At 39.0% G+C, this 27160-nt stretch overlaps 1 protein-coding gene across 3 annotated transcripts in view; it reads right to left on the bottom strand.

Moving 5' to 3' along the window:
• LOC150081753 (2-oxoglutarate dehydrogenase complex component E1-like) overlaps positions 1 to 27160 on the bottom strand; it is a 1213922-nt gene that overhangs the window by 915792 nt on the left and 270970 nt on the right. For all 3 annotated transcript variants that reach the window (XM_090378853.1, XM_090378854.1, XM_090378852.1), the window contains exon 5: positions 26925 to 27079. In XM_090378853.1, the coding sequence (XP_090234979.1) occupies positions 26925 to 27079 (155 nt within the window). The remainder of the gene's footprint in view (positions 1 to 26924; positions 27080 to 27160) is intronic.

Here is a 27160-nt window from a genome sequence, read left to right as displayed (position 1 = left end):
TAAACTCACAGGTCTATAATTACTTGTGTCAGCCTTTGATCCCCCTTGTGAATTGTGGTCACATTTGCACATCTCCAGTCCATGAGTACCTCCCCTGAGTCCAAGGAAGCTCTCATAATTATGGCTAAGGGTTTGCTTACTTCCTTTGCTGCCTCCTTTAATATAACTGGATAGAACCCATCCACCCCAGGTGCCTTTCTTGTGTTTATCTTCAACAATTTCTCCTCCACTTTACTTTCAGTTAACAAGATTCTCTAGCTTACTGCTACAGTTGAATACACCTCTGGCATTCCCCTCGCTGAATAACTCCTCATGTGTGAATGTCGATGCAAAATTTTCATTTAGTTTGTTAGCTACCTGAGCAGGGTCATCAACAGTTGACCCATCGATATCAAGTGGACCAATCTAATTCCTCCCCTTCCTTCTAGAGTTTACATAAGTAAAGAACTCTTTGCTGTTTTTCTTCGCATCCCTTGCCAAGGATCTCTCATAATCTGCCTTCGCCTGCCTAACTTCCTTTGTAACTTGGTTACAGATCAACTTGTATCTATCATAGGCTTCTGTGTCACCCATTAATTTGTATGTATCCCATGCATTTTTCTTCTCTGCCATATGCCTCATTAGTTCATTTGACATCCATTTAGGCCTAAACCTTGAACAATATTTCTTAGTTGGTATGTAAAGCCTAGTAGCTTCCAAGATAAGTTCTTTGAATACTTCCCATTTTGAATTTGCTGTTGGTAACATCATCAGTTGGTCCCACTGTATAGAATTTAAATACTGTCTCAGTCTATCGTAGTCGCCTTTACGAAAGCAATAACCTTTCCCTTTACCCCTGATGGTAGTTACCTCTTTGAGTAAATCCCACTTCAGCACACTGTGATCACTGCCACCTAGTGGTTCATTTATCTGCAGATTCTTAATGCATGAAGAATCACTACTGATAATCAAATCAAGAGTATTACTCCCTCTAGTTGCCTCCCGAACATGCTGATGTAGAAAACAATCTTCCAATAAATCCACAAAAGCCTTGCTAGTGTGTGAGAATGACCAGCCCCCAAATTCCAGTCAATATCTGGGAAATTAAAATCCCCCATTATAAGACTCTCTGATTTACTGGCCCACTCTATTTCTCTGTACAGTTTCTTATTATACTCATCAGAGTCATTAGGCCTATAGCACACTCCTACTCTCAATTTTGATCTCCCAATGCTTATGTCACACCAAACTGACTCGACACTGCACTGTCCAGCGATGTCGACCGGCTTCACTTCCTTGGATTTTATGTGTTTCTTAACTAATAGCATAACCCCTCCTCCCTTCCTATCCTGTCTATCCTTTCTGTAGACATTGTACTCCCCAAATTCCAGTTCTGCATTCCTTATATCTGTGTGACACCACGTCTCTGAAATCCCAACAATATCTGCCTTTGATGTTTTGAGCAATACCTCAAATTCATCAAATTTATTTACTAAACTCCTAGCATTGGTGTACACGCAAGTATACATGCACCTGCTCTTACTCTTAGCCACCCTAACACAACCCATGTGTTCACTTGTACCCCCATGATTCCCAGCAGTCTCTGAAATATCCTGCATCTTATTTTCCAGGCTGCTGCTCATTCCAATAGAAGCAGTGCAAGAATCACTTTCTCCTCTGCCAGTCGCTACTGTTAATCTATTAATCCTTGAATCCCCCCACTCTAGCAGTTTTCCGACCCACCTAACACTGCCTCGATAGCATCAGCAAACATTCTTGCACCCTTTCTATTTAAGTGTATCCTATCCCTGTAGAAGCAGTCTCTCCTGTTAACAAGTACAGACCAGGCTGAAAAAAATTCTACCCCTTGAGCCCTGCACAATCTTTCCAGGGCCGAATTGATCGACAGGGCTCTCATCATATACTCCCTCCTATTGTGTCTGGGCAGAATTGCAGACACTTTCAAATTCAACCCTAATTCACGGCTTTTTTTTCATCAGTGACCTGTACTTGTTAAGTAATTCCGCCGGTCTCCTACTCTTAATATCATTAGTGCCAACGGGTACAACTATATCACCTTTTGTGCCCTTAAAAGATGATATCCGCTCTACAACGTCATCAACGTTTGCCCCTGGCAGACATACCCTGGTCCTGTTCCACCTATCAATATTTACTCAGATTTACTGTATTCAGATTTTGCATATTTGCCAACCCTTGATTCGACCTCTTGCTAAAATTGTCCTCCAGTATCTGAATACAGTGTTATTTATTTATTTTTTTTGTATTATTTTTTATTTATTTGTATAAAATTATTTTTATATGCTGTTTGCTTCCTCAGTCCCAGTTCATTTTTGTACTAGGTTTTTCAAATTCTTTCAATTTTAAACCACTACTTCACTTCTAGTTTCTACTATCCCTTAAACTTCTCTTAGTTCAGGCACTTTGTGTATTTTTCATTTCCATTTTCACAGACACTATTTATGTTACAAACCACACATTATATATATATTTATTTTATTATTTTTTTTTCTCTTCTCTCTCAGTCATTCATCTTCTTTCTCATACACCACGGTGGTGGGACGAAATGGTGTGTAATGTAAATTTAAATACTAATGCTTAATAATTACGTTAAATAAGAAAGAATATAAAAGTTAGTTTAAAACTAGATTTAGTGTGTAGTTAACTGTAGCATTTATGGTTTGTGTTCTTTTTCTCAGACTTACACTCTCATTCATGCTTCTGGCTTTCATTTCATTTGTTTGACTCGTGGTTTCTGCACAAGTTAGTCTTCAGTTGTGGCCCAGGCCTAGATGCAAATTTTTTGCGGGTTAGGGAAGAATGCGGTGATAGTGTTTGTGTTTTTATTATATATAAAGTAATGCAAGTTATTATTAACTTTGTATTCTTTCAGCCAATTACATTTGCTCTTCCACTCATTCCCATTCACCATAACACTCATTCACTCTCTTTCCTAAATGCTGGGTCACTCTTTCTTTCACCAAAACTGACATTATTCCCTTTTTCCATAATTCCTGATTCACTGACATTTGGTCCTTGAGGTTGTCACAGACATTCTCTCAGATATGCCAGACAAGCTGTACTTGCTACCTGTGAGTCTAAAACGCTGATGGAACTGATATTCGGGTAACTGATAGTCAAGTGAACCCAATTTCAGCAAAGTCCAGACGGTCTGTGACAGCCAAATCCTCTGCTTGCACCTTCGCGTTGGTGGGACTGTTAGTAATCCTGGGTATAACCTCCATGCACAGGTACATGGTGGGTGACCACCCAGGTGTCAACCCAGGTGTAAGCAGGGGTCAAGGTGTGGTGCCCACACCACATGGAGGAACGCCGCCCCTCTATGTTACCAGGCAGTACTAGGTGGTAGATGACTCTCATCAACCGGTGAAATACCACCACTCTGCTTATTGGAAGCTTGAAGTGGTGGAACCCATGTTTACTCTCTAGAGCTAAGTTCCGGTCAACCCTTCCCCATCTCTTCCATCATGCAGTATGATTGTTGACTTTTGAGGTTATGATGAACGTCATGGTGAGATCCAATATTCCTTACATTTCGAGGGTACAGCTCTAAAACGGTGTTCGCAGGCCGGCCGCTAGTTAGTACACCGGACCGAACCTATTGGTAACTCTCTAAGAGGCTTCCGGATCAGCTAGTGTATAATCTTGCTACCTCTACTCTGCCAGATAGTGACTGGAGGGAGTCAGAGTAGTGTGTATGCAGGGAGAGGGGGTTGTCGATGCCATGTTATGTCAAGGATCTAGGTATATTCTTACCATGTGTATGCCATATCCAAAAACTTCATTACTTCATAGCATTTGTCCCACCTGCTCCCACTTTTTCTTACTATTGAACACACCATGAACTGTCAAACTAATAGGGCAAATTATCTGCGAAAAGATCTAAACCTCCCAAGCACTTCCTAATTCATTTCACAAATATACGTGGTCTCAATTCTAATCGCAACAATGTCCATTTCCACTTGCAGTCTGCCAAACCCCATGTACTTTTTCTGACAGAATCTCAGTTATCGGTTGATTCAACTACTGCTCATCTCAGTTGCCTAAATTATTCGATGTATGATTCCTTTCGCCTCAAAGGTGGTACTTGTGCATATGTCCGTTCTGATATTCCCTGTCAGAGACTTGGCAATTTGGAATCTCCTCTCTTTGATCTTCTCTGGCTTAAAATCTCTCTACCTCATTGTGTCAAATTCATCTGTTGTCTCTACCGTTCTCACAACTCCACTAATCACTTGGAGCTCTTTGACTTCACCTCTTTGCAACTTGACTTTCTACAGTCCAACTTTCCTAACAGTGATGTAATTTTCCTTGGTGATTTTAATGTTCACCACTCTAGCTGGCTTCCGTTTTCTAGTCACACCGACCCAGCAGGTCAAGATGCCGAGACTTTTGCAATTACTAATGACCTAGCACAGATTGTTCATTTACCTACAAGAATACCAGACAATCCTAATCATACAGCCAATACGCTTGATCTTTTTCTCACAAACAACCCTATTAAGTACACAGTCGAAGTGAGAGGTCCTTTAGGCACTTCAGATCACAACTTGGTGATTGTCTCTTCTCCAATGGAACCTTTATCTCATGGCTATTCCAAACCTCGTGTTGTTTGGCATTACAAGATAGCAAAATGGGATGACCTGCAAGACTTCTTTTCCTTGGTCGGATTACTGTTTCTAAAGTTCTGATGTCAACGTTTGCTCATATCGTGTCAGTGAAATTATTCTTGCAGGAATGGAATCCTTTATCCCACAATCCACTTTAAAATCTTGTCCTTTATCTAAAGCTTGGTTTTCCAATAAATGTGCTAAGGCTGTTCAAGAGAAGAATGTTGCATATCGTAATTGGCTTGTTTCTAATTCTTCAGTTTCATTTTCTGCCTACACCAAAGCTCGCAACAACTTGCTTCTTGCCCTAATGGTAGCCGAGTATTCTGGTCTCTTGCCAAAGCTATTGGTCGCAACTTTTGTCCTTCTCTGCTCCCACCTCTGTCCAAACCAGATGGTTCTGTTGTCACTTCAGCCATGGGTAAAGCTGACCTGCTAGCATCCCATTTTTCTTTCAACTCATGCATTAACGATCTTGGTAAAACACCTCCCACTATTCCCAACACACTCCATTCAATGCCTCCTGTGTTCTTCTGTCAAAAGGATGTCAGAAGGATTTAGATGAATCTTGATACTAAGAAAGCTCCAGGTCCCGATGTTATTTCTCCACTTGTTCTCAAAACCTGTGCTCCTGAATTTACTCCTATTCTTTGCCGCCTTTTTTCACTTTCTTATTCCAAAGGTGTTTTTCCTTCTGCTTGGAAATTTCCTCATATCCAGCCAGTTCCTAATAAGGGTGACAAATCCCTCCCATCCAATTATCGTCCCATTGCAATTACTTCTACTCTTTCTAAAGTAATGGAGAAATCAATTAACTGCCAAATTTTAAACTACCTAGAAACCTTCCGTCTGATCAACGATCGCCAGTATGGTTTCTGTCAGTGTCGAGCCACTGGTGATATTCTGGCTTATGTTACCCATTTATGGACTAATTTAATGGAAAGGTTCAGTGAAACACAAGTAGTTGCTCTTGACATCTGAAAGGCTTTCGATCGTGTTTGGCATAAAGGTCTTCTAAAGAAGCTTCCATCTTATTGTTTGCCAACTGTTTTTAGTAATTGGTTATCCAGTTTTCTCTCTGATCGCTCACTGAGGGTGATGGTAGATCGCTCTCTGTCTTCTAACTTCTCCACTAATGCCGGTGTCCCCCAAGGTTCAGTTCTTTCCCCCACTCTTTTCCTCTTGTATATTAATGACCTTCTTCCATTGACTGGAAATCCTATCCATAGTTTTGCCGACGATAGCACATTGCATTCTACTTTCCATTTTGAGAAACCCTGTCCTGCTCAATCAGCTTCAACTTCTCGAAAATCTGCTACCAATTCCTTAAATGCCGATCTTCAGGTAATTCTCCAGTGGGGCAAAGACAACTTAGTTGCTTTCAACCCTTCTAAAACTCAGTCTTGTTTTATATCTCGCAAAAAAGATTCTTCTGCTCCTATGCTTATCTTTAGTGACAATCCGATTGCTTGGCAAAATGATATATCTCTTTTGGGGATTACCCTGACTTCTAATCTCTCTTGGCACAAGCACATTACAAATATTGCCTCTTCTGCATCTAAAAAACTTGGTTTTCTCTTTCGCTCTCGGGGTTACTTTTCTTCCAAACTCTCTCTGTATAAATCGCAAATCCACCCTGACATGGAATATTGTTCCCACATCTGCGGTGGTGCCCCCAAAACCTCTCTCTCAGGCTTCTTGATTCCATTCAGAAGAGGGCAGTTGGGTTAATTAATGATTCATCTCTAACAGAGTCTCTCCACTCGCTTTCTCATAGACGTACTGTTTCTGCTGCATGCCTCTTCTACAGATACTTACATGGGGACTGTTCTTCTGAATTAGCTTCTATAATTCCTGCTCTCTCTTTCAAAATAGTCCGTACACGTGCCGCCACCAGCCAACATCCATTTACTGTTCAACTTCAAACTCACAGAACCAACTTTTCATCTTCCTCTTTTATTCATTCAACTGCCGTTTTCTGGAACAACCTTCCTTCATACGTATTTCCTGAAAATTACAGTGTACAGAAGTTAAAGTCCAATGTCAACAAATATCTTCTTTCGTCTTCTCAACCTCCAACCCAAGCACGGTACTAAGTACTATAGTTTCTAACACCTTTCGTGTTTGGGGTTTACATAAAAAAAAAAAAAAAAAACAAACCTACGTCACACACATCTTGCCCATTTGTAGTGATACTGTTCTTCGCAGAGATACGAGGCGGAGTTGAACTAATGTTCTAAGAACTGCCCCTTTACAAAAACACATGTCCACATGTCTATTCGTGAAGTGTTACTTATTTGAGGTAGTGCAACACGTTCACTACCTCAAATAAGTAACACTCAAATACGTGGCAACTCGTTGTGAAGGATGAGCACAGTATGAGATACTGATGAAATGATGCTGTTTACAATACTATCATAGTTTTTTCGATTAAGAGTTGTCTATGGTGTATTCACACCAATATTATATAGATAATTTATACTTTTAAAAATATTATGCCTAGTTGCATTTAGTCATACTTAAATAGTAAGAAACAATTATTATAATCAGTGTTTCAACATATATTATTGCTTTTTAGTCATACTTAAATAGTAAGAAACAATTATTATAATCAGTGTTTCAACATATATTATTGCTTTTTACCTTGTCGTTGTTTATTCAAGTGCAGTGGTAGTGATTATGTAAAAATCCTGATTATTCTTCATTTCTGACACATTGCAAATCTGTTACTGCTGTTGCTTTGAAACTTCATTTAGTTATAATAAAATAAATAATAAAATAAAGGAAATAGACAACCTATGCATTTCACTCCACCTATAAGTGGTTATCCAGCTCATGTTTGAATTTTCCCAAATTGTCAGCCTCAACAACTACGCAAATAGGTAACTTATTCCAGTAATTTATAATGCACTAGCTAAATTAAAACTTTCTTCAATCCAGTCTAAATATTTTCCCCGTTATTTGAATTTATGGCCCTTAGTTCTAGAATCACTTCTAACCATGAAAATTTCATCCTCATTCATTTTACTGTTGCCTCACAGCACCTTAAATACCTCAATCAAGTCTCCTCTAAGGTGCCTGGTTTCCATGCTGTGCAACCAACATATTCAAATTCTTTCCTCATATGGATGCCCTTTGCTGATTTCACTAGGGAAGTTACCTGTCTTTGGACCCTTTCAAGAAGCTCAATGCCATTTTTTTGGTAAAGACCAAAAGGCACTTATGCAAACACAGCTTTAGGTCTCCATACCTGAACACAGTATTCCATCCAAGTGTGGCCCTATATAATGTTCAATAAATCATCGATAGGGCACCGTGGGCCTTCCTTGCAACCTGTCTACAATTCTCAGAGAACTTAATGTCTGACTGAATTGTAAGTCCCAATTCCCTGTTTTTCCACTACTAACTTTAGTTCACCTCCACCAGATGTATAAGTGATTCTGGGATTACTGTTCCCCAGATGTAAGACCTTGCCCTTTGCTGGATTAAAGCAAAGCTGCCACTTTTCTGACCATACCTGAAGTATATCTAAGTCACTCTGAAGAAACTCTGCTTGGCAGTGATCCTTAACTACTTTACCAATCTTTACATCATCGGCAAATTTAGACATCACGCCCTCTATCCCTTCACCAATGTCATTTAAGAAAATCAAAAACAACAGTGGTCCCGATACTGATCCCTGGGAACCCACTTCTTACATCAAGTCAATCTGAGGAATAACTATTTATCACAATCCTCGGCCTCCTGCCCTGCAACCATCCTGCTATCCAACTAAGGATTTTCTCTGTGATTCCAACCTGTTTGAGCTTAAAAATAACCACTCACGTGGGACTGATCAATGTTTAACAAATATGGTTAGCTATTTTTCAGCAAAGCATTTGACTCAGTCCCATGGGCAGTTATTTATAAGCTCGAGCAGGTTGGAATCACAGAGGAAATCCTTCGTTGGATAGCAGGATGGTTTCAGGGCAGGAGGCTAGATTTGTTAAATATCATTTTAAGTTTACAAAACCATGCTGCATATCCTTCAGAATTTAATTTCTATCCAAATGATCCTGAATTCCACCCTTGATCACTGCCTCCATACTTTTCCCTACTACTGAAGTTAGACTGACCGGTCGGTAATTTCCCACTACATTCTTAGAACTGCTCTTATGTATTGGAGATACATTGGCACTTTTCCAATCCAGTGGAATCTCTTGTGAGTCCAGTGATGCTCTCATAATTAGCCTCAATGCACTCACTTGCTGCCTTCCTTAAAATTGTAGGGTATGTATAATCAATCCGAGGAGCCTTACTTGCCTGTAGACTCGAACATTTTTTCAATAAACAATCAAGTGAAATTTCAATGTCATCAACTACATATTTTCAACTTCACTCCCATGATTTTTTATTGACAAAAGGTTTTTTATTCTGCAAATATCGATGCAAAGTAACTGATCAGTTTATCTGCAAAATCAGCAGGGATATCTAATACAATCCCACATCCATTACATAAGGGTCCTATCTGGTTTGTTCTTCTCTTCTTTGCATTTATACATGTGAAGAATTTCTTATCCCCACTCTTTGCCAGCCTAACCTGTTCTGTGGCACTATTACAGATCACTTTGTAGCTGTTATAGGCTTCAGTACTTTTTATTGCTCTTTAACTTTTTCATGCCATTTTTTTCTGCTTAATTAATTTGGCAACTTCATTATTCATCCAACTTGGAATCCTCCTCGTGGAGTATTCTTTTTAATGATATATAAGCATTCAAGGCTTCTGTAATTAATGTTTTAAAGGTATACTAGAATGCAATTGTATTTTCTCTCTCTCTCTCTCTCTCTCTCTCTCTCTCTCTCTCTCTCTCTCTCTGTGCGATATCTACCCAGTTAATAGAGGCCATTCTTGAGGGCAAGCACCCATTTTTTTCAGTGACTCGAATTCTTCTAGCAATGCACCAAATTTTAACTTTAGATCAATACACTATGTACAATGGTGAGAAAGAAAAGAATCACCAGGTAAGATATGATCAACCACTAGGCCGACCTTGGAATACATGCCACAGGTTCTGAAAAAGGATGAAATCATGATTCACCTGGAAATCACCATCGGCTATTTCTATACAAGTCATGGTGCCCTCTGACAAAGTGTTCAAGGTGTATCATGTCACAACCATTGCTAAATTTACTAAATATCACAGAAACTAAATTTTACAAAATTATATTTCTCTCTATACATTAAAAAAGTTTTCCTCCTACTGATATTTATTCGAGCCAATGGGAGAATAGGTTGGAGCAATTACATCACTACAAATGCACAGGTAAATAATTAAATTGTTGTCTTCCAATTGAAAGACAATTGCCTCCATAACATTCAACAACCTCGTGGACGTGCTTCACTGTTTAATACATGATCATGCCCGGCATCATCTGAAGTTCCATTGTAATGCCAGCTGATCAAGGGACCTGATATAGTTTGTATATTTATAAATAGTTTAGTATTTTGTAAATATTTTAAATATTTGTATAGTTTGTAAATATTTTAGTCCTGTTCTTTTGGATGCAATAATATTCCTTATGCATTATGGAACCTAAAGCAAAATGCTGTTGTTTGTAGGCTTTACGCAAGGGCGGCAAAGGCCACAATGTGCCTAACTATGGTGATGTTAAATACATAGTTATATCTGCATAGATGTTAATCAAATTTATACTGCCTTGTATAGTTTTATCTGTTTGAGGAAACCAAAAATTTCAGTTACATGTTAAGGTCAATTTGCTAATCACTGAGTAGGGAACGCAGGCATATCCCTGTTGATGGGTTTTTAGATAGGTAGGCTCTGTAAAGATTTTCCCATTTGGGCAAGAAAAGTCCATTCCAAGTAGGGTTGTCCAGTTTCCCTTTGACTATTGCTGCATAGTTTAACAGAAGCATTTGTCTGCGTTTCAGATGCTTCAGATGCTTTAGCATATAAGCTCTGAACTGGCGATGTACGTAATGCTCCTAATGCAAAAGGAAGAGAACTGTGGTGTACAGGATCAAGACAACGTAAGGCACTTGGTCTAGCAGAGCTGTAGACCACCGAGCTGTAGTCTAAGCATGACCATATTAATGCATGATACAAATGCAGCAGCGTGTAACGGTCAGCTCCCCGTGTTGTGCCAGATAGTACTCCTAAGATGTTTAGCTTCTTAAGGCAAGTAAACCGGAGCTGTTTTAAATGTTCGAGGAAGGTAAGTTTTTGGTCTAGAACCACACCAAGAAAGTAGACACTGCAAACCACTGGGATCATTTGATTTTTTAGGTGACGTTCTGGGTCTGGATGTAGGTTACGCTTCCTACAGAAGTGTATCCCAACAGTCTTTTGGGGCGAGAGGCAAAAGCCATTGTTTTGTGACCATTTTACAACTTTTTTGATGGCACCTTGCAGCTGTCTTTCTACCATTCGCACATTAGGCAAATAGCAGGAGATACTGACGTCATCGGCATACAGGATAATGGACACTGTTTGTAGTAGACAGTGTTATGGAGTTCATCATTACGTTAAACAGGGTGGTACTCAACCTTGCGGAATGCATTCTTCCTGGATAAAATTTAAAGATAACTGGTTGTTAACTCTAACTTGGAATGAACCATGGTGTAGGAAGTTCCTGATAAACACTAGTCCTAGATCGTATAGGTTTAACATTATGCCGTACCGCCGAGCTGTGTCAAACGCTTTTTCTATGTAAAAAAGAACCATGACATGGTGTTCTTTTCGTACAAAAGCATCACGGATGTTTATTTCTGCACTGATCAGTAAATCAAGAGTGGATCAGCCTTGACGGAAACTGCATTGTACCAGGTTAAGAAGCTTGTTTTGCACTAGAAACCAGGTTAGGCGGGCATTGATCATTTTATCCAGGACCTTGCTCATACAGCTGATGAGTGCAATGGGTCGGTAATGTTGTGGATTTGTAGGGTCTTTTCCTGGTTTCAGAAATGCCAAAACATAAGCGTGGTGCCATTTGTCCGGGAAGGTATTCTGTTATAAAAAAGTAACAATGTCTTAAGGGCTGATTCAGTAAGTTGTGCTATCATGATGTAATGTATTCCATCTGGTCCTGCTGCACTGAGTTTGGTGATGGCTAAAGCATAGTGCAATTCTGTCATTGTGAAGGGGAGATTGTATGCGGCACTAGATGCTGATTCAAAATTGATGAAATATTTCTCAGCCTGTGCCATGCGTACCTGAAAATCAGGTATGTAAGATGTTGTGGCAGAGATTTTCATGCATGATTCATCCAATGAATTTGCAATCTCCACTAGTGTTGTTGTTGTTGTTGTTATTTGGTTTTTAGGAGCATTAGCAACTAAGGCTATATTGCTCCGGGAATATGCGGTGGTCATTTGTTGACCTTTCCGCATCCTCCATATTTGGTGGTGACGGGCTCGAACCCCAGTCTAATCAAGAAGTGTGTGCTATGCACTGCTGCTCCTTCCCACCTGGCTATGGAGGCGCCCCACTAGTATTGTAACATCACCAGTTTACAGTTAGTGTGGGAAGGTTGATGTGTGGATGTTTAGAGTACATACGTCGTATTTTCGTCCGTATCGTTTGCCCGTTTGTAGTTCTTGTAATTGTGGAGGCGAAAAGTCAGCATGTTTCCCTTTTGCTACTAACAGATCTGTAATTACCTGTGTCTCCCTTTGATCCTCCTTTGTGGATTGGGGTCACATTTGCACATCTCCAGTACATGGGTACCTCCCCTGAGTTCAGCGAAGCTCTCATAATCATGACTAAGTGTTTGCTCACTTCCTTTGCCATTTCTTTAATATAACTGGATAGATCCCATCCACCCCAAATGCCTTTCTTGTGTTTATCTTCAACAATTTCTCCTCCACTTTACTCTCAGTTATTACAAGATTATCTAGCTTACTGCCAGAGCTGAATACACCTCTGGCATTCCTCTCCCTGAATAACTTCTCATGTGAGAATGTCGATGCAAAATATTCAGTTAGTTTGTTAGCTACCTGAGCAGGATCATCAACAGTTGAAACATCAATAACAATTGGACCAATCTGATTCATCTAGAGTTCTTTCTTCTAGAGTTTAAATAAGTAAACTCTTTGCTGTTTTTCTTTGCATTCTTTGACAAAGATTTCTGGTAATCTGCCTTCGCCTGCCTAACCTCCTTTGTAACTTGGTTACAGACCAGCTTATATCTATAGGCTTCTGTGTCACATGTTAATTTATATGAATGCCATGCATTTTTCTTCTCTGTCACATGTCTAATTAGTTCATCTGACATCCATTTAGGCCTAAATCTTGAACAATATTTCTTAGTTGGTATGTAAAGCCTAGTAGCTTCCAAGATAAGTTCTTTGAATGCTTCCCATTTTGAATTTGCTGTTGGTAACATCATCAATTGGTTCCACCATATGGAATTTAAATACTGTGTCAGACCACCGTAGTCACCTTTACTTAAGCAAAAACCCTTCCATTTCCTCCTGATGGTAATTATCTCTTTGAGTAAATCCCACTTCAGCACACTGTGATCACTGCCACCTAGTGGTTCCTTTATCTGCAGATTCTTGATGCATGAAGAATCATTACTATCAGATCAAGAGTATTGCTCCCTCTAGTTGCCTCCGGAACATGCTGTTCGGGAGGCAGAAAACAATCATCCAATAAATGTAGAAAACAATCACCCAATAAATCAACAAAAGCTTTGCTAGTGTGTGAGTGACCAACCCACAAATTCCAGTCAATATCAAGGAAATTAAAATCGAACATTATTAGACACTACAATTTACTGGCCCACTCTATTTCTCTGCACAATTGCTCATTATACTCATCAGATTCATTAGGCCTATAACACACACCTACTCTCATTTTTCCTATCCCAGTGCTTCCCTATCCCAGTGTCGCACCAAACAGACTCAACATTGCATTGTCCAGCAACATCAACTGGATGCACTTCCTTAGATTTTGTGTGTTTCTTAACTAACAGCATAACCCCTCCTCCCTTCCTATCCTGATTATCCTTTGTGTACAAATTGTACTCGCCAAATTCCAGTTCTGCTCTCCTTATGTCTGTGTGACACCATGTCTCTGATATCCAAACAGTATCTGCCTTTGATGTCTTGACAAGCACTTCAAGCTCATCGAATTTATTAACTATTCTCCTAGCATTGGGAGAATTCCCATGTATATGCAAGTAAACATGCACCTGTTTCTACTCTTAGTTACCCTAACACATCCCATGTATTTACTTCTTCTACTATAACTCCCAGCAGTCCTGGAAATTCCCACTGTCTTACTTTCCAGGCTGATGCTCAATTGCATTTCAATAGAAGTAGTGCAAGAATCACTTTTACTTCTGCCAGCAACCTGTTAATCTATTAGTCCGTGTATCTCCCCAAACTAGCAGTTTTCCGACCCACCTGACTCTGCCTCGATAGCATCAGCAAATATTCTTGCACCCTTTCTATTTAAGTGTATCCCATCTCTGTAGGAGCAGTCTCTCCTGTTAACAAGCAAAGACCAGGCTGAGAAAAATTCTCCCCCTTGAGCCTTGCACAATCTTTCCAGGGCCGAATTGATCGACAAGGCTCTGGGCAGAATTGCAGACACTTTCAAATTCAAACCTAACTCACTGGTTTTTTTCAGCATTGTCTTGTACAATGTTAAGTAATTCTGCCGGTTTCCTACTCTTAATATCATTAGTGCCAACATGTACAACAATATCACCCTTTGTGCCCTTAAATGATGATATCTGCCATACAACATCATGAACCTTTTCCCCTGGCAGACATCCCTGATCCTGTTTCCTCTATCCTTTTTGCACAATATGTTCCCCGTTTCCCTGACAACAGAGTCTCCTACAACAACTAGTTCCTTTGGGATCAGTGCATTCTGCCTTTGGGTTGCCACTGTGTTACGTGAAGTTCAAGTGCAAGCTCAGGCATTATTTTTTTTGATGCGAGCAGCTGCGAGCTTGATGGGCCCTCAATTTAAATCCTTCAAGGGTATCCACCCTGTCCTTCAAGCTCTCACATAGGCCCAAAATAATGCTGAGTTGGCGCCTGATTACCTGGCACTCCTTATATCGTGCACACAAAATGACATTCCCCTTGGCAATATGTCCCGTTCCTGATTGCTCCACAAACATCAAACAAGCAGTGCATTTCAATATGATAAAAATCAGTGATTAAACCCATCAAAATACTTATTTTTTACAATTTAAGGCGTATTATTCGTCTATCATTGTGGGAGTTGGTGGCTTGGATGGATTTGGGGCAGAACTGGGCTGACATTTGCGGCGGGTGGATGGGTGGGTTTTTTTTTTTGGCTGAGGTTAAAAGAAATATCAATATTAGCATTAGTAGAGGCATATGATGCAAGAAAGCAAGCTTATTCAGCATCAGCCAAAAAAAAAGACACAACCACTACTGACATTTCACCCCTCCGTTAGTTCGAAATACCTGTCCAGCTGAGCCTTAAATTTGTTTAGGCTATCAACTTCAACAACAAGTGATGGAAGTCTATTCCACAAACCAACTGCCTGCTGGCTAAAGGCAAATTTCCGCACATCTATCCGACATCCGTCCTTCCTCAATTTGAATTTATGCCCTCTCAGCTGATTATTCTGAGCAAGAGGAAGAATCCCATCAGCATTGAGCATGCTCAAGCCATTCAAAGCCTTATACACCTCTATCAGATCACCTCGCCAATGAATAGTCTCCAGACTCTGTAATTTCCAAAACTTAAGCCTTTCTTCGTAAGAGCAACCGTTTGTTCCATTCACTAATCTTGTTGCCCTTCTCTGTACTCGTTCCAGCAGCTCTACATCCTTCTTGAAATGAGGCCTCCAGACCTGTGTACAGTACTCAAGGTGTGGCCTGACAAATGCCTTATACAAGGGAATAATCACATCCCTGTCCCTGCTAGAAAAATTCCTGTATATCATTGACAAGACACCATGAGCTACTCTTGCAGCTGGTCTGCACTGCTCAGAGAACTTCATATCTGCCTGCACAATTACCCCCAGGTCCTTTTCATTCTCTACCACTGTCAGCGTAGTACCACAGAGTTGATACGTTGATCTGGGGTTACTGTTTCCCATATGTAGTACTTTACATTTGTCAATGTTAAACTTCATTTGCCACCTCTCAGCCCATCTGCTCAACCTTTCCAGATCCTGTTGCAGCAGCATAGCATCAGTAGTGTCCTTAACATCCCTGCCAACCTTTGTATCATCTGCAAACTTGGACATTAAGTTTGATATACCATCATCAATATCATTTATAAATACAGAAAACAACAATGGACCCAACACTGAACCCTGAGCAACTCCACTAATAACATTAGTCCTCGTTGAGCAGTGTCCATTGATTACCACTGTCTTCTGCCACTCAACCATCCCTTTATCCATAGCAGCAATTTGCCTCCAATGACACACTGCTCCAATTTGTGCAGCAGTCTTCCATGCGTAACAGTATCAAAAGCCTTTCTAAGATCCAAATATATAATATCAAAGTTATTCCATGCATCCAGTTCTTTTGTGACTACATCATAGTATCCAATCAAATTGGTCAGACAAGACCTGCCCTTAACAAAACCATGCTGTGTCTGAGCTATAACTGAATTCTTGTCTAGATGATCCTGCAGTGCTTCTTTAACCAGTGCCTCCATTAATTTTCCTGGAACCGAAGTTAAACTAACAGGTCTATAATTACTTGTGTCAGCCTTTGATCCTCCTTTGTGAATTGGGGTTACATTTGCACATCTCCAGTCTATGGGTACCTCCCCTGAGTCCAAAGAAGCTCTTATAATTATGGCTAGGGGTTTCCTAACTTCCTTTGCTGCCTCCTTTAATATAACTGGATAGGTCCCATCCACCCCGGGTACCTTTTTTATGTTTATCCTCAACAATTTCTCCTCCACTTTCCTCTCAGTTATGAGAAAATCATCTGGCTCACTGCCAATGTTTACTTCACCTACGACATTCCCCTTCCTGAATAACTCCTCATGTGTGAATGTAGATGCAAAATACTTGTTTAGATTGTTAGCCACCTGAGCAGGATCCTCAACTGTTGAACCATCAACATCCAGTGGACCAATCTGATTCATCCCTTTCCTTCTTGAGTTTAAATAGGTAAAGAACTCTTTTCTGTTTTTCTTTGCATCCTTTGCCAAGGATTTCTCATAATCTGCCTTTGCCTGCCTAAACTCCTTTGTGACTTGGTTACAGACCAACTTATATCTATCATAAGCTTCCATGTCACCCATTAATTTGTATGTATCCCATGCATTTTTCTTCTCTGCCATATGTCTCATTAGTTCATCTGACAACCATTTAGGCCTGAACCTTGAACAATATTTCTTGGTTGGTATGTAAAGCCTGGTAGCTTCCAAGATTAGTTCCTTGAATGCTTCCCATTTTGAATTTGCTGTTGGTAACATCATCAGTTGGTCCCACTGTATAGAATTTAAATACCGTCTCAGACCATCATAGTCGCCTTTACGAAAGCAAAAACCCTTCCCTTTACCTCTAATGGTAGTTACCTCGTGGAGTAAATCCCATTTCAGCACACTTGTGATCACTGCCACCTAGTGGTTCCTTTATCTGCAGATTCTTAATGCATGAAGAATCACTACTGATAATCAGATCAAGAGTATTACTCCCTCTAGTTGCCTCCCGAACATGCTGGTGTAGAAAACAATCATCCAATAAATCCACAAAAGCCTTGCTAGTGTGTGAGTGACCAATGCACAAATTCCAGTCAATATCTGGGAAATTAAAATACCCCATTATAAGACTCTCTGATTTACTGGCCCACTCTATTTCCCTGTACAGTTCCTTATTATACTCATCAGAGTCACTAGGCCTATAGCACACTCCTACTCTCAATTTTGATCTCCCAATGCTTATGTCACACCAAACTGACTCAACACTGCACTGTCCAGCGATGTCGACTGGCTTCACTTCCTTGGTTTTTATGTGTTTCTTAACTAATAGCATAACCCCTCCCCCCTTCCTATCCTGTCTATCCTTTCTTTAGACGTTGTACTCCCCAAATTGCAGTTCTGCATTCCTTATATCTGTGTGACACGTCTCTGATATCCCAACAATATCTGCCTTTAATGTTTTGAGCAATACCTCAAATTCATCAAATTTATTTACTAAACTCCTAGCATTGGTGTACACACAAGTATACATGCACCTGTTTCTATTCTTAGCTACCCTAACACAACCCATGTGTTTACTTGTACTGCAATAACTTCCAGCAGTCTCTGAAATATCCTGCATCTTGTTTTTCAGGCTTCTGCTCATTCCAATAGAAGCAGTGCAAGAATCTCTTTCACCTCTGCCAGTGGCTACTGTTAATCTATTAGTCTTTGTCTCCCCCCAAGCTAGCAGCTTTCCGACCCACCTAACACTGCCTCGATAGCATCAGCAAATATTCTTGCACCCTTTCTATTTAAGTGTATCCCATCCCTGTAGAAGCAGTCTCTCCTGTTAACAAGTACAGTCCAGGCTGAAAAAAAATTCTATTAAACAGACTATCTAAATTACAGAATTTAGCCAATATTCCTTATTACAAAAGCGTGGAGGGAATCAATACCAAAAATTAATTAAAAGTACTATTTTATATAACTAGTGCCCACCAGTTTAATATTCATTTTATCAAGCTTTGGTCTAATATTAAAAATCCCAACCAAATACATTTCAGTGAAAAAAAAAAAAGAAAACTTAAAAAATTTGTAAAAATTTTATTAATTAAATTAATAAAATTTGATTTCCTTCTGGATAACAATCTGATTTCCTTTTGAAATGAAAGGTGATTATCATAATAAAACAATAATAATAAAATTTCTTACGACTTAGTTTTCTTGAAATAATTTTATTACCTGGAATATTATCCATATAAAACCAGATGTGGTGTTATATCAATGGATATACAGGTAACCCCCCGCTTAATGCTGATAATTCGTTCCAGAAAAACAGAGCACTAAGTGAATCCACGCTAAGCGAGCATCGCATTCCCATACGGTAACATATGTATTTGTGAGTTGCGGTCAGTGCCATAGGATATTTCCTAATCAATAATAAATGGTAGTGAAAAGATGCACAAATGTTGGTCAAAATATTTATTATTCAAATACTCTCTCTCTCTCTCTCTCTCTCAGGGTAACTTGGGATTTTTTTTTTTTTTTGGCTGGTGCAGCATAAGCCCAGGCTTCCTTGCACCCTATAGCTGCTAATAATAATAATAATATTCTGCATTACGTACGTATATAATTATGTGGTAACTACTTACGTATCGAAATTAAACTTAAAATTCCAATTAAAATCATGAATTTAATTGACCCAAATTGATTTTAATTGATGAATTTAATCATGAAAAATGTGTTGATTTTGGGTTGTACTTTGGCTCTCTTCCTGGTAAACTAACAGGAGTTTTAATTTTAAATCCCCCACAGCGTTACCACCCAACAATAAAGTCAACTGATCCTTCGCCGCTTGGAAACCTGGCATATTTTTGGATTCTTTCAATATGAACCTTCTTTTAGGCATTCGGTTCCAAAAAAGTCCTGCTTCATCTATGTTAAAAACTTGTAGAGAAGTATAACACATAATAACCCTCTTCAATAATTTACCAAGTTCTTTTTTGAAAGTTTCGGCTCCTTGATCTGCACTTGCGGCTTCTTCCCGGATTTTAAATCTATTCAACCAGCCCTTACTAGTTTTAAATGGTTCCACATTTTTTTTTTTTTAGATGAGTTTTCTTCAGATCATCATATAGGCTAATCTCTCTCTCTCTCTTTTTTTTTTTTTTTATAATATTTAATTCAACTGAATTCTGCATTGTATATTATCTTCAATAAAATTAGTTAAAGTCTCTCCATTTCAATCCTAATAGCCGCCTAGCCCTAGTTGCTTGCAGTGGAATAGCTGTCTTTCCAGCTGCTAAAATTAATTCTTTATATTTTATAATTGTTCTGACAATTAAACTTGCCAGTCCTAAATTATGGCACACATGCGCTTGTCGTTGACCAGTATCGATTTGCTTCAAAACGTCTAATTTAATTTTCAAATTCAGTCTTTTTCTAACATTTAGAGTCTTCGTACTGCATCCAGATGTTGTTGCTTTTTCATTCTTATCCGCCATTATTAATTCTTTGAAAATGTAACTGCGTTGGTTGCATTAATTATGATACAATGTTCGAGTAAACTGTCCGTTAAGCATGATGTCTAATACTGTACTGAGTGATAACTAGACTTAGTATAAATGCATATAATGCAAATATTATAAGTAATATACCTGATAATTTTTTAAAATATTGATCTCGGAACTACGTAACTACTGCAATTAAATTAGCATGCAAGAAAATTTCACTGAGCATGGGAAATTTCTCAAGTCGGCATGGGAAACATTTTAATGCTGTTTTGCTATTCATGTTCAAGCTATCGACTCCATCAAGAGAAATGATTTTGTTAAATATGCCAAAAATGTAATCTGTAAAAGAGTGTTATAGTGATTTGTGACAGCATTATAGTCAGATATGGGTTATAATATAAGAACAGCATTATAGCGAACCGTGTTATAACAAGGGCCTGCTGTATAATAATGTGGGTATGGATGAGGCAATTCGGTTAAAGCCTTCCGGAGGCCTGTTTTCTGAGACAGACCATGATGGAAGTAACAGTCTGTGCTGTACAGAAACACATAAGATCATCAAATGGAATGTTCGGAGTTTGAATCATGAAAAGCTGGATATCATTAAGAGTGAAATGGTTATGACCAAGATTGACATCCTTGGTGTCAGTGAAATAAATTCGATGGAAAATGGCTACTTTCAGTTAGATTATTTTATAGTTTACTACTCTGGGAATGAAAAAAATCAGGAGAAATGGTGTGGCATTTATAGTGAACAGGAGAATTGCCAGATCAGTTGAAAGTTATAGATCACTAAGTGATAGAGTAATCGCATTAATAGAAAACCACTTAAAGTCACATTTCTTCAAGTCTATGCACCAACAACAGATGCAACTGAAGATGACATCAAACAGTTTTTATGCTGAAACTCTGGATGTATTGAGTCAAACACAAAAAAAAAAATACTGTATACATTCTTGGAAACTTCATTTGTCAGCAGATTTGGTCTAGGGGATAGGACTGAGGCAGGAAACCACCTGGTGCAGTTCTGTCAAGAAAATCGATTAAGGATTACAGACACATGGTTTATCCAACCTAAGCGACATTTGTTGTTATTTGGTTTTTTAGGAGCATTAGCAACTAAGGCCATATTTCTCCGTGGATATGCGGTGGTCATTCCCTGACCTTTCCGCATCCTCTGTATTTGGTGGTCATGGGCTTGAACCCCGGTCCAATCAAGAAGCATGTGCTACGCACTGCTGCTCCTGCCCACCTGGCTACGGAATCCCCAAATGGATTGCACCGCAATCAAATTGACTACATCATGTGCAGTCGAAGATGGAAAAGCTCTGTTTTTTCAGTGAAAATGTTACCTGGTGATGAACTGCCCGTGCCATCTTTAACTTAAGGACTACGCCGCAGTCATCAGCAGTCAGTGAGAACCCGACAAGCAGAGTGTGAGTGCCTATTGTTGTGTCTTATTCCTTTTTGTTGCTGTCGCCTGTGAAGTGATAAATTTAATACATAGTATTACATATTTTTTTAAAAATAAATATTTATATAAACATGTAAGTGGTTTAAGAAATGTCCGTCTAACAAGTCAAGTGATGTACAGCCTAGTACAAGTAGAGATAATGGAAATAATATCAATAAACACCCTGGCAATGGGCAGACTGGACAAGGCAGTTTTGTAAACACAGTTTCTGTGAGATGTTGCAATGCAGACTTGGTTATGACTTCATACGAAGTTGAAAAACTAATAGCAAAGACAGGACACCCTCATACTTTTGGTGAAAAGTTAATACTTCCTGCACTAAACGTAATTACAACTCACCTGTATAAAAAGAAAGAAAATCAGCTGCATTTACTATCCTTATCAAATAATATAGTGAAGCATAGAATTATAGAATTGCACAACTACCAAGAAGAAAAACTTCTGGAATTGATGGAATACAAACAGAAATGTTAGCATTAGCATTAGTAGACGCATTTGATGCAAGAAAGCAAGCTTATGCAGCATCAGCCAAAAAAAAAAAAAAAAACCAACTTCCACTTCACCCCTCTGTTCGTTCAAAATACCTGTCCAGCTGAGCCTTAAACTTATTTAGGCTATCAACCTCCACCACAAGGGATGGAAGTCTGTTCCACCAACCAACCACCCGCTGGCTAAAGGCAAACCTCCACACGTCTATCCTACATCTGTCTTTCCTCAATTTGAATTTATGCCCTCTCAGGTGATTTTTCTGAGCTAGAGGAAGAATCCCATCAGCATTGAGCATGCTTAAAGCATTCAAGGCTTTATACACCTCTATCAGATCACCTCGCTGGTGCCTAGTCTCCAGACACTGTAATTTGCAAAACTTAAGCCTTTCTTCGTAAGAGCACCCCTTTGTTCCATTCACTAATCTTGTTGCCCTTCTCTGTACTCGTTCCAGCAGCTCTACATCCTTCTTGAAATGAGGCCTCCAGACCTGTATACAGTACTCTAGGTCAGTGTTTCTCAAACTTTTTACTCTCGTGGCACATTTTCCAAAGAAGAAAAATTTCGCGGCACACCTACGTAGTCATAGAAGAAGAAATTTCTAAATTTCGCGGCACACTTGGAAAATTTTGCGGCACACTAATGTGACGCGGCACACCCTTTGAGAAACACTGCTCTAGGTGTCGCCTGACCATTGCCTTATACAATGGAATAATCACCTCCTTATCCCTGCTGGAAAAATTCCTGTATATCATTGACAATACTCCATGAGCTACTCTTGCAGCCCGTCTGCACTGCTCAGAGAACTTCATATCTGCCTGCACAACCACCCCCAAGTCCCTTTCATTCTCTACCACTGTCAGTGTAGTACCACAGAGTTGATACGTTGCTCTGGGGTTGCTGTTTCCCATGTGTAGTACTTTACATTTGTCAATGTTAAACTTCATTTGCCACCTCTCAGCCCATCTGCTCAACCTTTCCAGATCCTGTTGCAGTAGCATAGTGTCAGTAGTGTCCTTGACAACCCAGTCAACCTTTGTATCGTCTGCAAACTTGGACATTAAGCTTGATATACCATCATCAATATCATTTATAAATACAGAAAACAATAATGGACCCAACACTGAGCCCTGAGGGACTCCACTAATAACATTAGTCCACGATGAGCAGTGTCTATTGATTACCACTCTCTGTCTTCTCAACCCTCAACCCTCAACCACCCCTTTATCCATAGCAGCAATTTGCCTCCAATGTCACACTGCTCCAATTTGTGTAGCAGTCTTCCATGTGCAACAGTATCAAAAGCCTTTCTAAGATCCAAGTATATAATATCAAAGTTATTCCCTGCATCCAGTTCTTTTGTGACTGCATCATAGTATCCAATCAAGTTGGTCAGGCAAGACTTCCCCTTAACAAAACCATGCTGTGTCTGAGCTATAACTGAAGTCTTGTCTAAATGATCCTGCAGTGCTTCTTTAACCAGTGCCTCCAGTAATTTTCCTGGAACAGAAGTTAAGCTCACAGGTCTATAATTACTTGTGTCAGCCTTTGATCCTCCTTTGTGAATTGGGGTCACATTTGCACATTTCCAGTCTATGGGTACCTCCCCTGAGTCCAAGGAAGCTCTCATAATTATGGCTAAGGGTTTGCTTACTTCCTTTGCTGCTTCCTTTAATATAACTGGATAGATCCCATCCAACCCGGGTGCCTTTCTTGTGTTTATCTTCAACAGTTTCTCCTCCACTTTACTCCCAGTTATTTCAAGATTCTGTAGCTTACTGCTAGAGTTGAATACACCTCTGGCATTCCCCTTGCTGAATAACTCCTCACGTGTGAATGTCGATGCAAAATATTCATTTAGTTTGTTAGCTACCTGAGCAGGATCATCAACAGTTGACCCATCAATATCAAGTGGACCAATCTGATTCATCCCCTTCCTTCTAGAGTTTACATAAGTAAAGAACTCTTTGCTGCTTTTCTTTGCATCCCTTGCCAAGGATTTCTCGTAATCTGCCTTCGCCTGCCTAACCTCCTTTGTAACTTGGTTGCATATCAACTTGTATCTATCATAGGCTTCTGTGTCATGTGTTAATTTGTAAGTATCCCATGCATTTTTCTTCTCTGCCATATGCCTCATTAGTTCATCTGACATCCATTTTGGCCTAAACCTTGAACAATATTTCTTAGTTGTTATGTAAAGCCTAGTAGCTTCCAAGATAAGTTCTTTGAATGCTTCCCATTTTGAATTTGCTGTTGGTAACATCATAAGTTGGTCCCACTGTATAGAATTTAAATACTGTCTCAGTCCATCGTAGTCGCCTTTACGGAAGCAATAACCCTTCCCTTTACCCCTGATGGTAGTTACCTCTTTGAGTAAATCCCACTTCAGCACACTGTGATCACTGCCACCTAGTGGTTCATTTATCTGCAAATTTTTAATGCATGAAGAATCACTGCTAATAATCAAATCAAGAGTATTACTCCCTCTAGTTGCCTCCCGAACATGCTGATGTAGAAAACAATCATCCAATAAATCCACAAAAGCCCTGCTAGTGCGTGAGTAACCAGCCCCCAAATTCCAGTCAATATCTGGGAAATTAAAATCTCCCATTATAAGACTCTCTGATTTACTGGCCCACTCTATTTCCCTGTACAGTTCCTTATTATACTCATCAGAGTCACTAGGCCTATAGCACACTCCTACTCTCAATTTTGATCTCCCAATGCTTATGTCACACCAAACTGACTCAACACTGCACTGTCCAGCGATGTCGACTGGCTTCACTTCCTTGGTTTTTATGTGTTTCTTAACTAATAGCATAACCCCTCCCCCCTTCCTATCCTGTCTATCCTTTCTGTAGACGTTGTACTCCCCAAATTGCAGTTCTGCATCCCTTATATCTGTGTGACACCACGTCTCTGATATCCCAACACTTTTGTTAACACTTTTGCTAATCACAGTTATCACAGTTTTGTGCCAGGCGATGTGGAAAAGTAATATAGGGCCAAAAGACTGGAAGAGATAATGTTTATTCCAATTCTGAAGAAGGGAGATGCTCGAAATTGCTCGAACTACCGTACAATAGCCTTGATATCACATGCAAGCAAGATTCCATTGGAAATCATTCAAGCACGAATGTAAAGAATCATAGAAACAGATCTGCTTGATGTTCAAGTTGGTTTCTGCAAAGGAAGAGGCACTCGTGATCACATCGCAAACATCCGTTGAATCACGGAAAAAGCCCATGAATTTCAGAAAGATGTATACATGTGCTTCATCGACTATACCAAAGCATTTGATTGTTGAACACAAAATATTGTGGAATTATTTTATAGAATTGGGGGTACCAGCACATTTGGTTCAGCTAATAAAATCACTGTACACCAGGGGTGGCCAACCTATGGCGCCTGCGCCAAACGTGACACTTTGGAAGATTTCATCATAAAATTTTAATGGTGCATTTCATCATAAAATTTCTCAAGTATCCAAAGCCCATATTGCCGATTCTTTGGTTCTATTTCCTTTCATTTCAGGTCCTTCCGCATATGGCTTAAGACACTCACCACCTTCTTTCCACTTACACACATATAAACGTGTCAATTCCCTCAATTTAGCAAAAGAAATAAATTAAATAGTCTCCAAAAAAATGCATTTTGAATTTTGACCGTAAGTGATCTATGGCTATGAAAATATATTGAGCTCTAGTCATCCATTCTTTTGTACAGCCGTTGCCTCTGGCGCCCGACTCTATGCACAAGTGGGAAAATAAATGCAATACGTGACTTTTTCAGTGGACTGAGAATATACAAATAGATCCTTTGTCGGAAGTCTTTCAAGTTAAAAGGAAACAATGAAATGATAAATTTGAGGTATTTTCATCTACGAGAAATTTCCATCAATCGCATTTCCAAATCGCATTTTGCCAACTCAAGAAATATTCGTCAAAATTTTTCGACAGTTTACAATTGATATTCTGTGCGATACGACATACATACTTGTGATCTGTTTGTTCTTTTTCAACATTTAGGCTTCTAGAGTTTTGTACTTTTCTGTTTTTTTTTTTTTTTTTTTTTTTATTCCTTCTATCCACCACAGTGCAAAAGAAAATGAGCAAAAAAGCAGACAGAAGAAAAATTGACGTTTTTGAACTCTGGTGCCATGGAAAGCTGTTTCGCATAACATGGACAGCGAAAGTTACGAAGTTTTGGATCACATCAAGTCAGAAACATCACTGGAAGCCAAGATCACTAAGCTACGATTGAAGTATTTTGGTCACGTAATGTGATCCAATTCATTGGAAAAAAATCGATAATGCTAAAAAAGGTCAGTGGAACAAGGAGAAGAGGTCAGCAAAGAACACGGTGGCTCGACATCATCAAAAGCAACACTGGCATGAGCATGAAGGACTTGAAAGAAGCTGTTGAAGAGTGGACAGCATGGAGGCAGCTCGCCCATAAAGTCTCAGAAAGTCAGCTGCAACTGATTCCTCTAACTTCACATTTAAAAGCAGTTTATGCTTTCCATCTCGAATATAAAAGTAGAGCACGTTTGAAAAAGGTTGGGAAATACTAGATTTTATAATATATAAATGATATAGGCAAACAAAATTTGTGAGTGAAATATTGGCTCAAAGTTCATAATAAATAAATAAATAAAAATAAAATCATATTAAAAATTATATATCATACAACATTTTCTGATAGCATGTCTTTTATAATTAAAATAATAAATTATATGGAATTTTATTTATCCTCAAGAACAATTAAGCAAAAACTACAAAAATTTCTACATATTAAATATATTGTTTTATTATAACAAGACATTACATTAATGATAATAAATTTTATATAAAATTAATTACATTATACAATAAAACTATGACAACAAATTGTATATTAAAATACTGTTTTAAAATTTGGTCAAAATTTGGAAACCCCCAAAACAAACTCTGAACCTGGGCTCCCACACACCCTTCAACCATTATAATCATTAATTAATGGCTAATTTTATTACAATTTTTCGAGAATATTTTAAGGTAATAATTTTACAATTCTTACCTTAATATATTCTCATTTATGGTTTTAACATCTAAACTAGGATTGCTTATACATAAATTTAGACAAATGAATGTAATGAAGTGTAAAAATTTCAGGCATAAAACATTCCCAGAAGTTTAAAGAAGCATACTTGGTACTCCGTACAAGACGTGCCAGGAGAAGCCGTTTTTGATCTTTGTTAAGTGTCATTATCCCAGGAGTCTCTAATTTCTGTCGTATCCAATTGCACTGTTCTAAACTGTTAATAAACATATATTCCACACCTATATGTTGGCAGTATACTTTCTAAAAAAAGAGAGAACATCCAAATTGTATGCAGTGACAACCAAGCAAAAAGACAAATTAAGTTACATTAAACCATACAAA

Source organism: Mastigoproctus giganteus, chromosome 8 (assembly GCF_048544385.1).
Source record: "Mastigoproctus giganteus isolate SK-2022 chromosome 8, ASM4854438v1, whole genome shotgun sequence".
Lineage (NCBI taxonomy): Eukaryota > Metazoa > Arthropoda > Arachnida > Uropygi > Thelyphonidae > Mastigoproctus > Mastigoproctus giganteus.
This window is presented reverse-complemented; position numbering and strand designations above follow the sequence as displayed.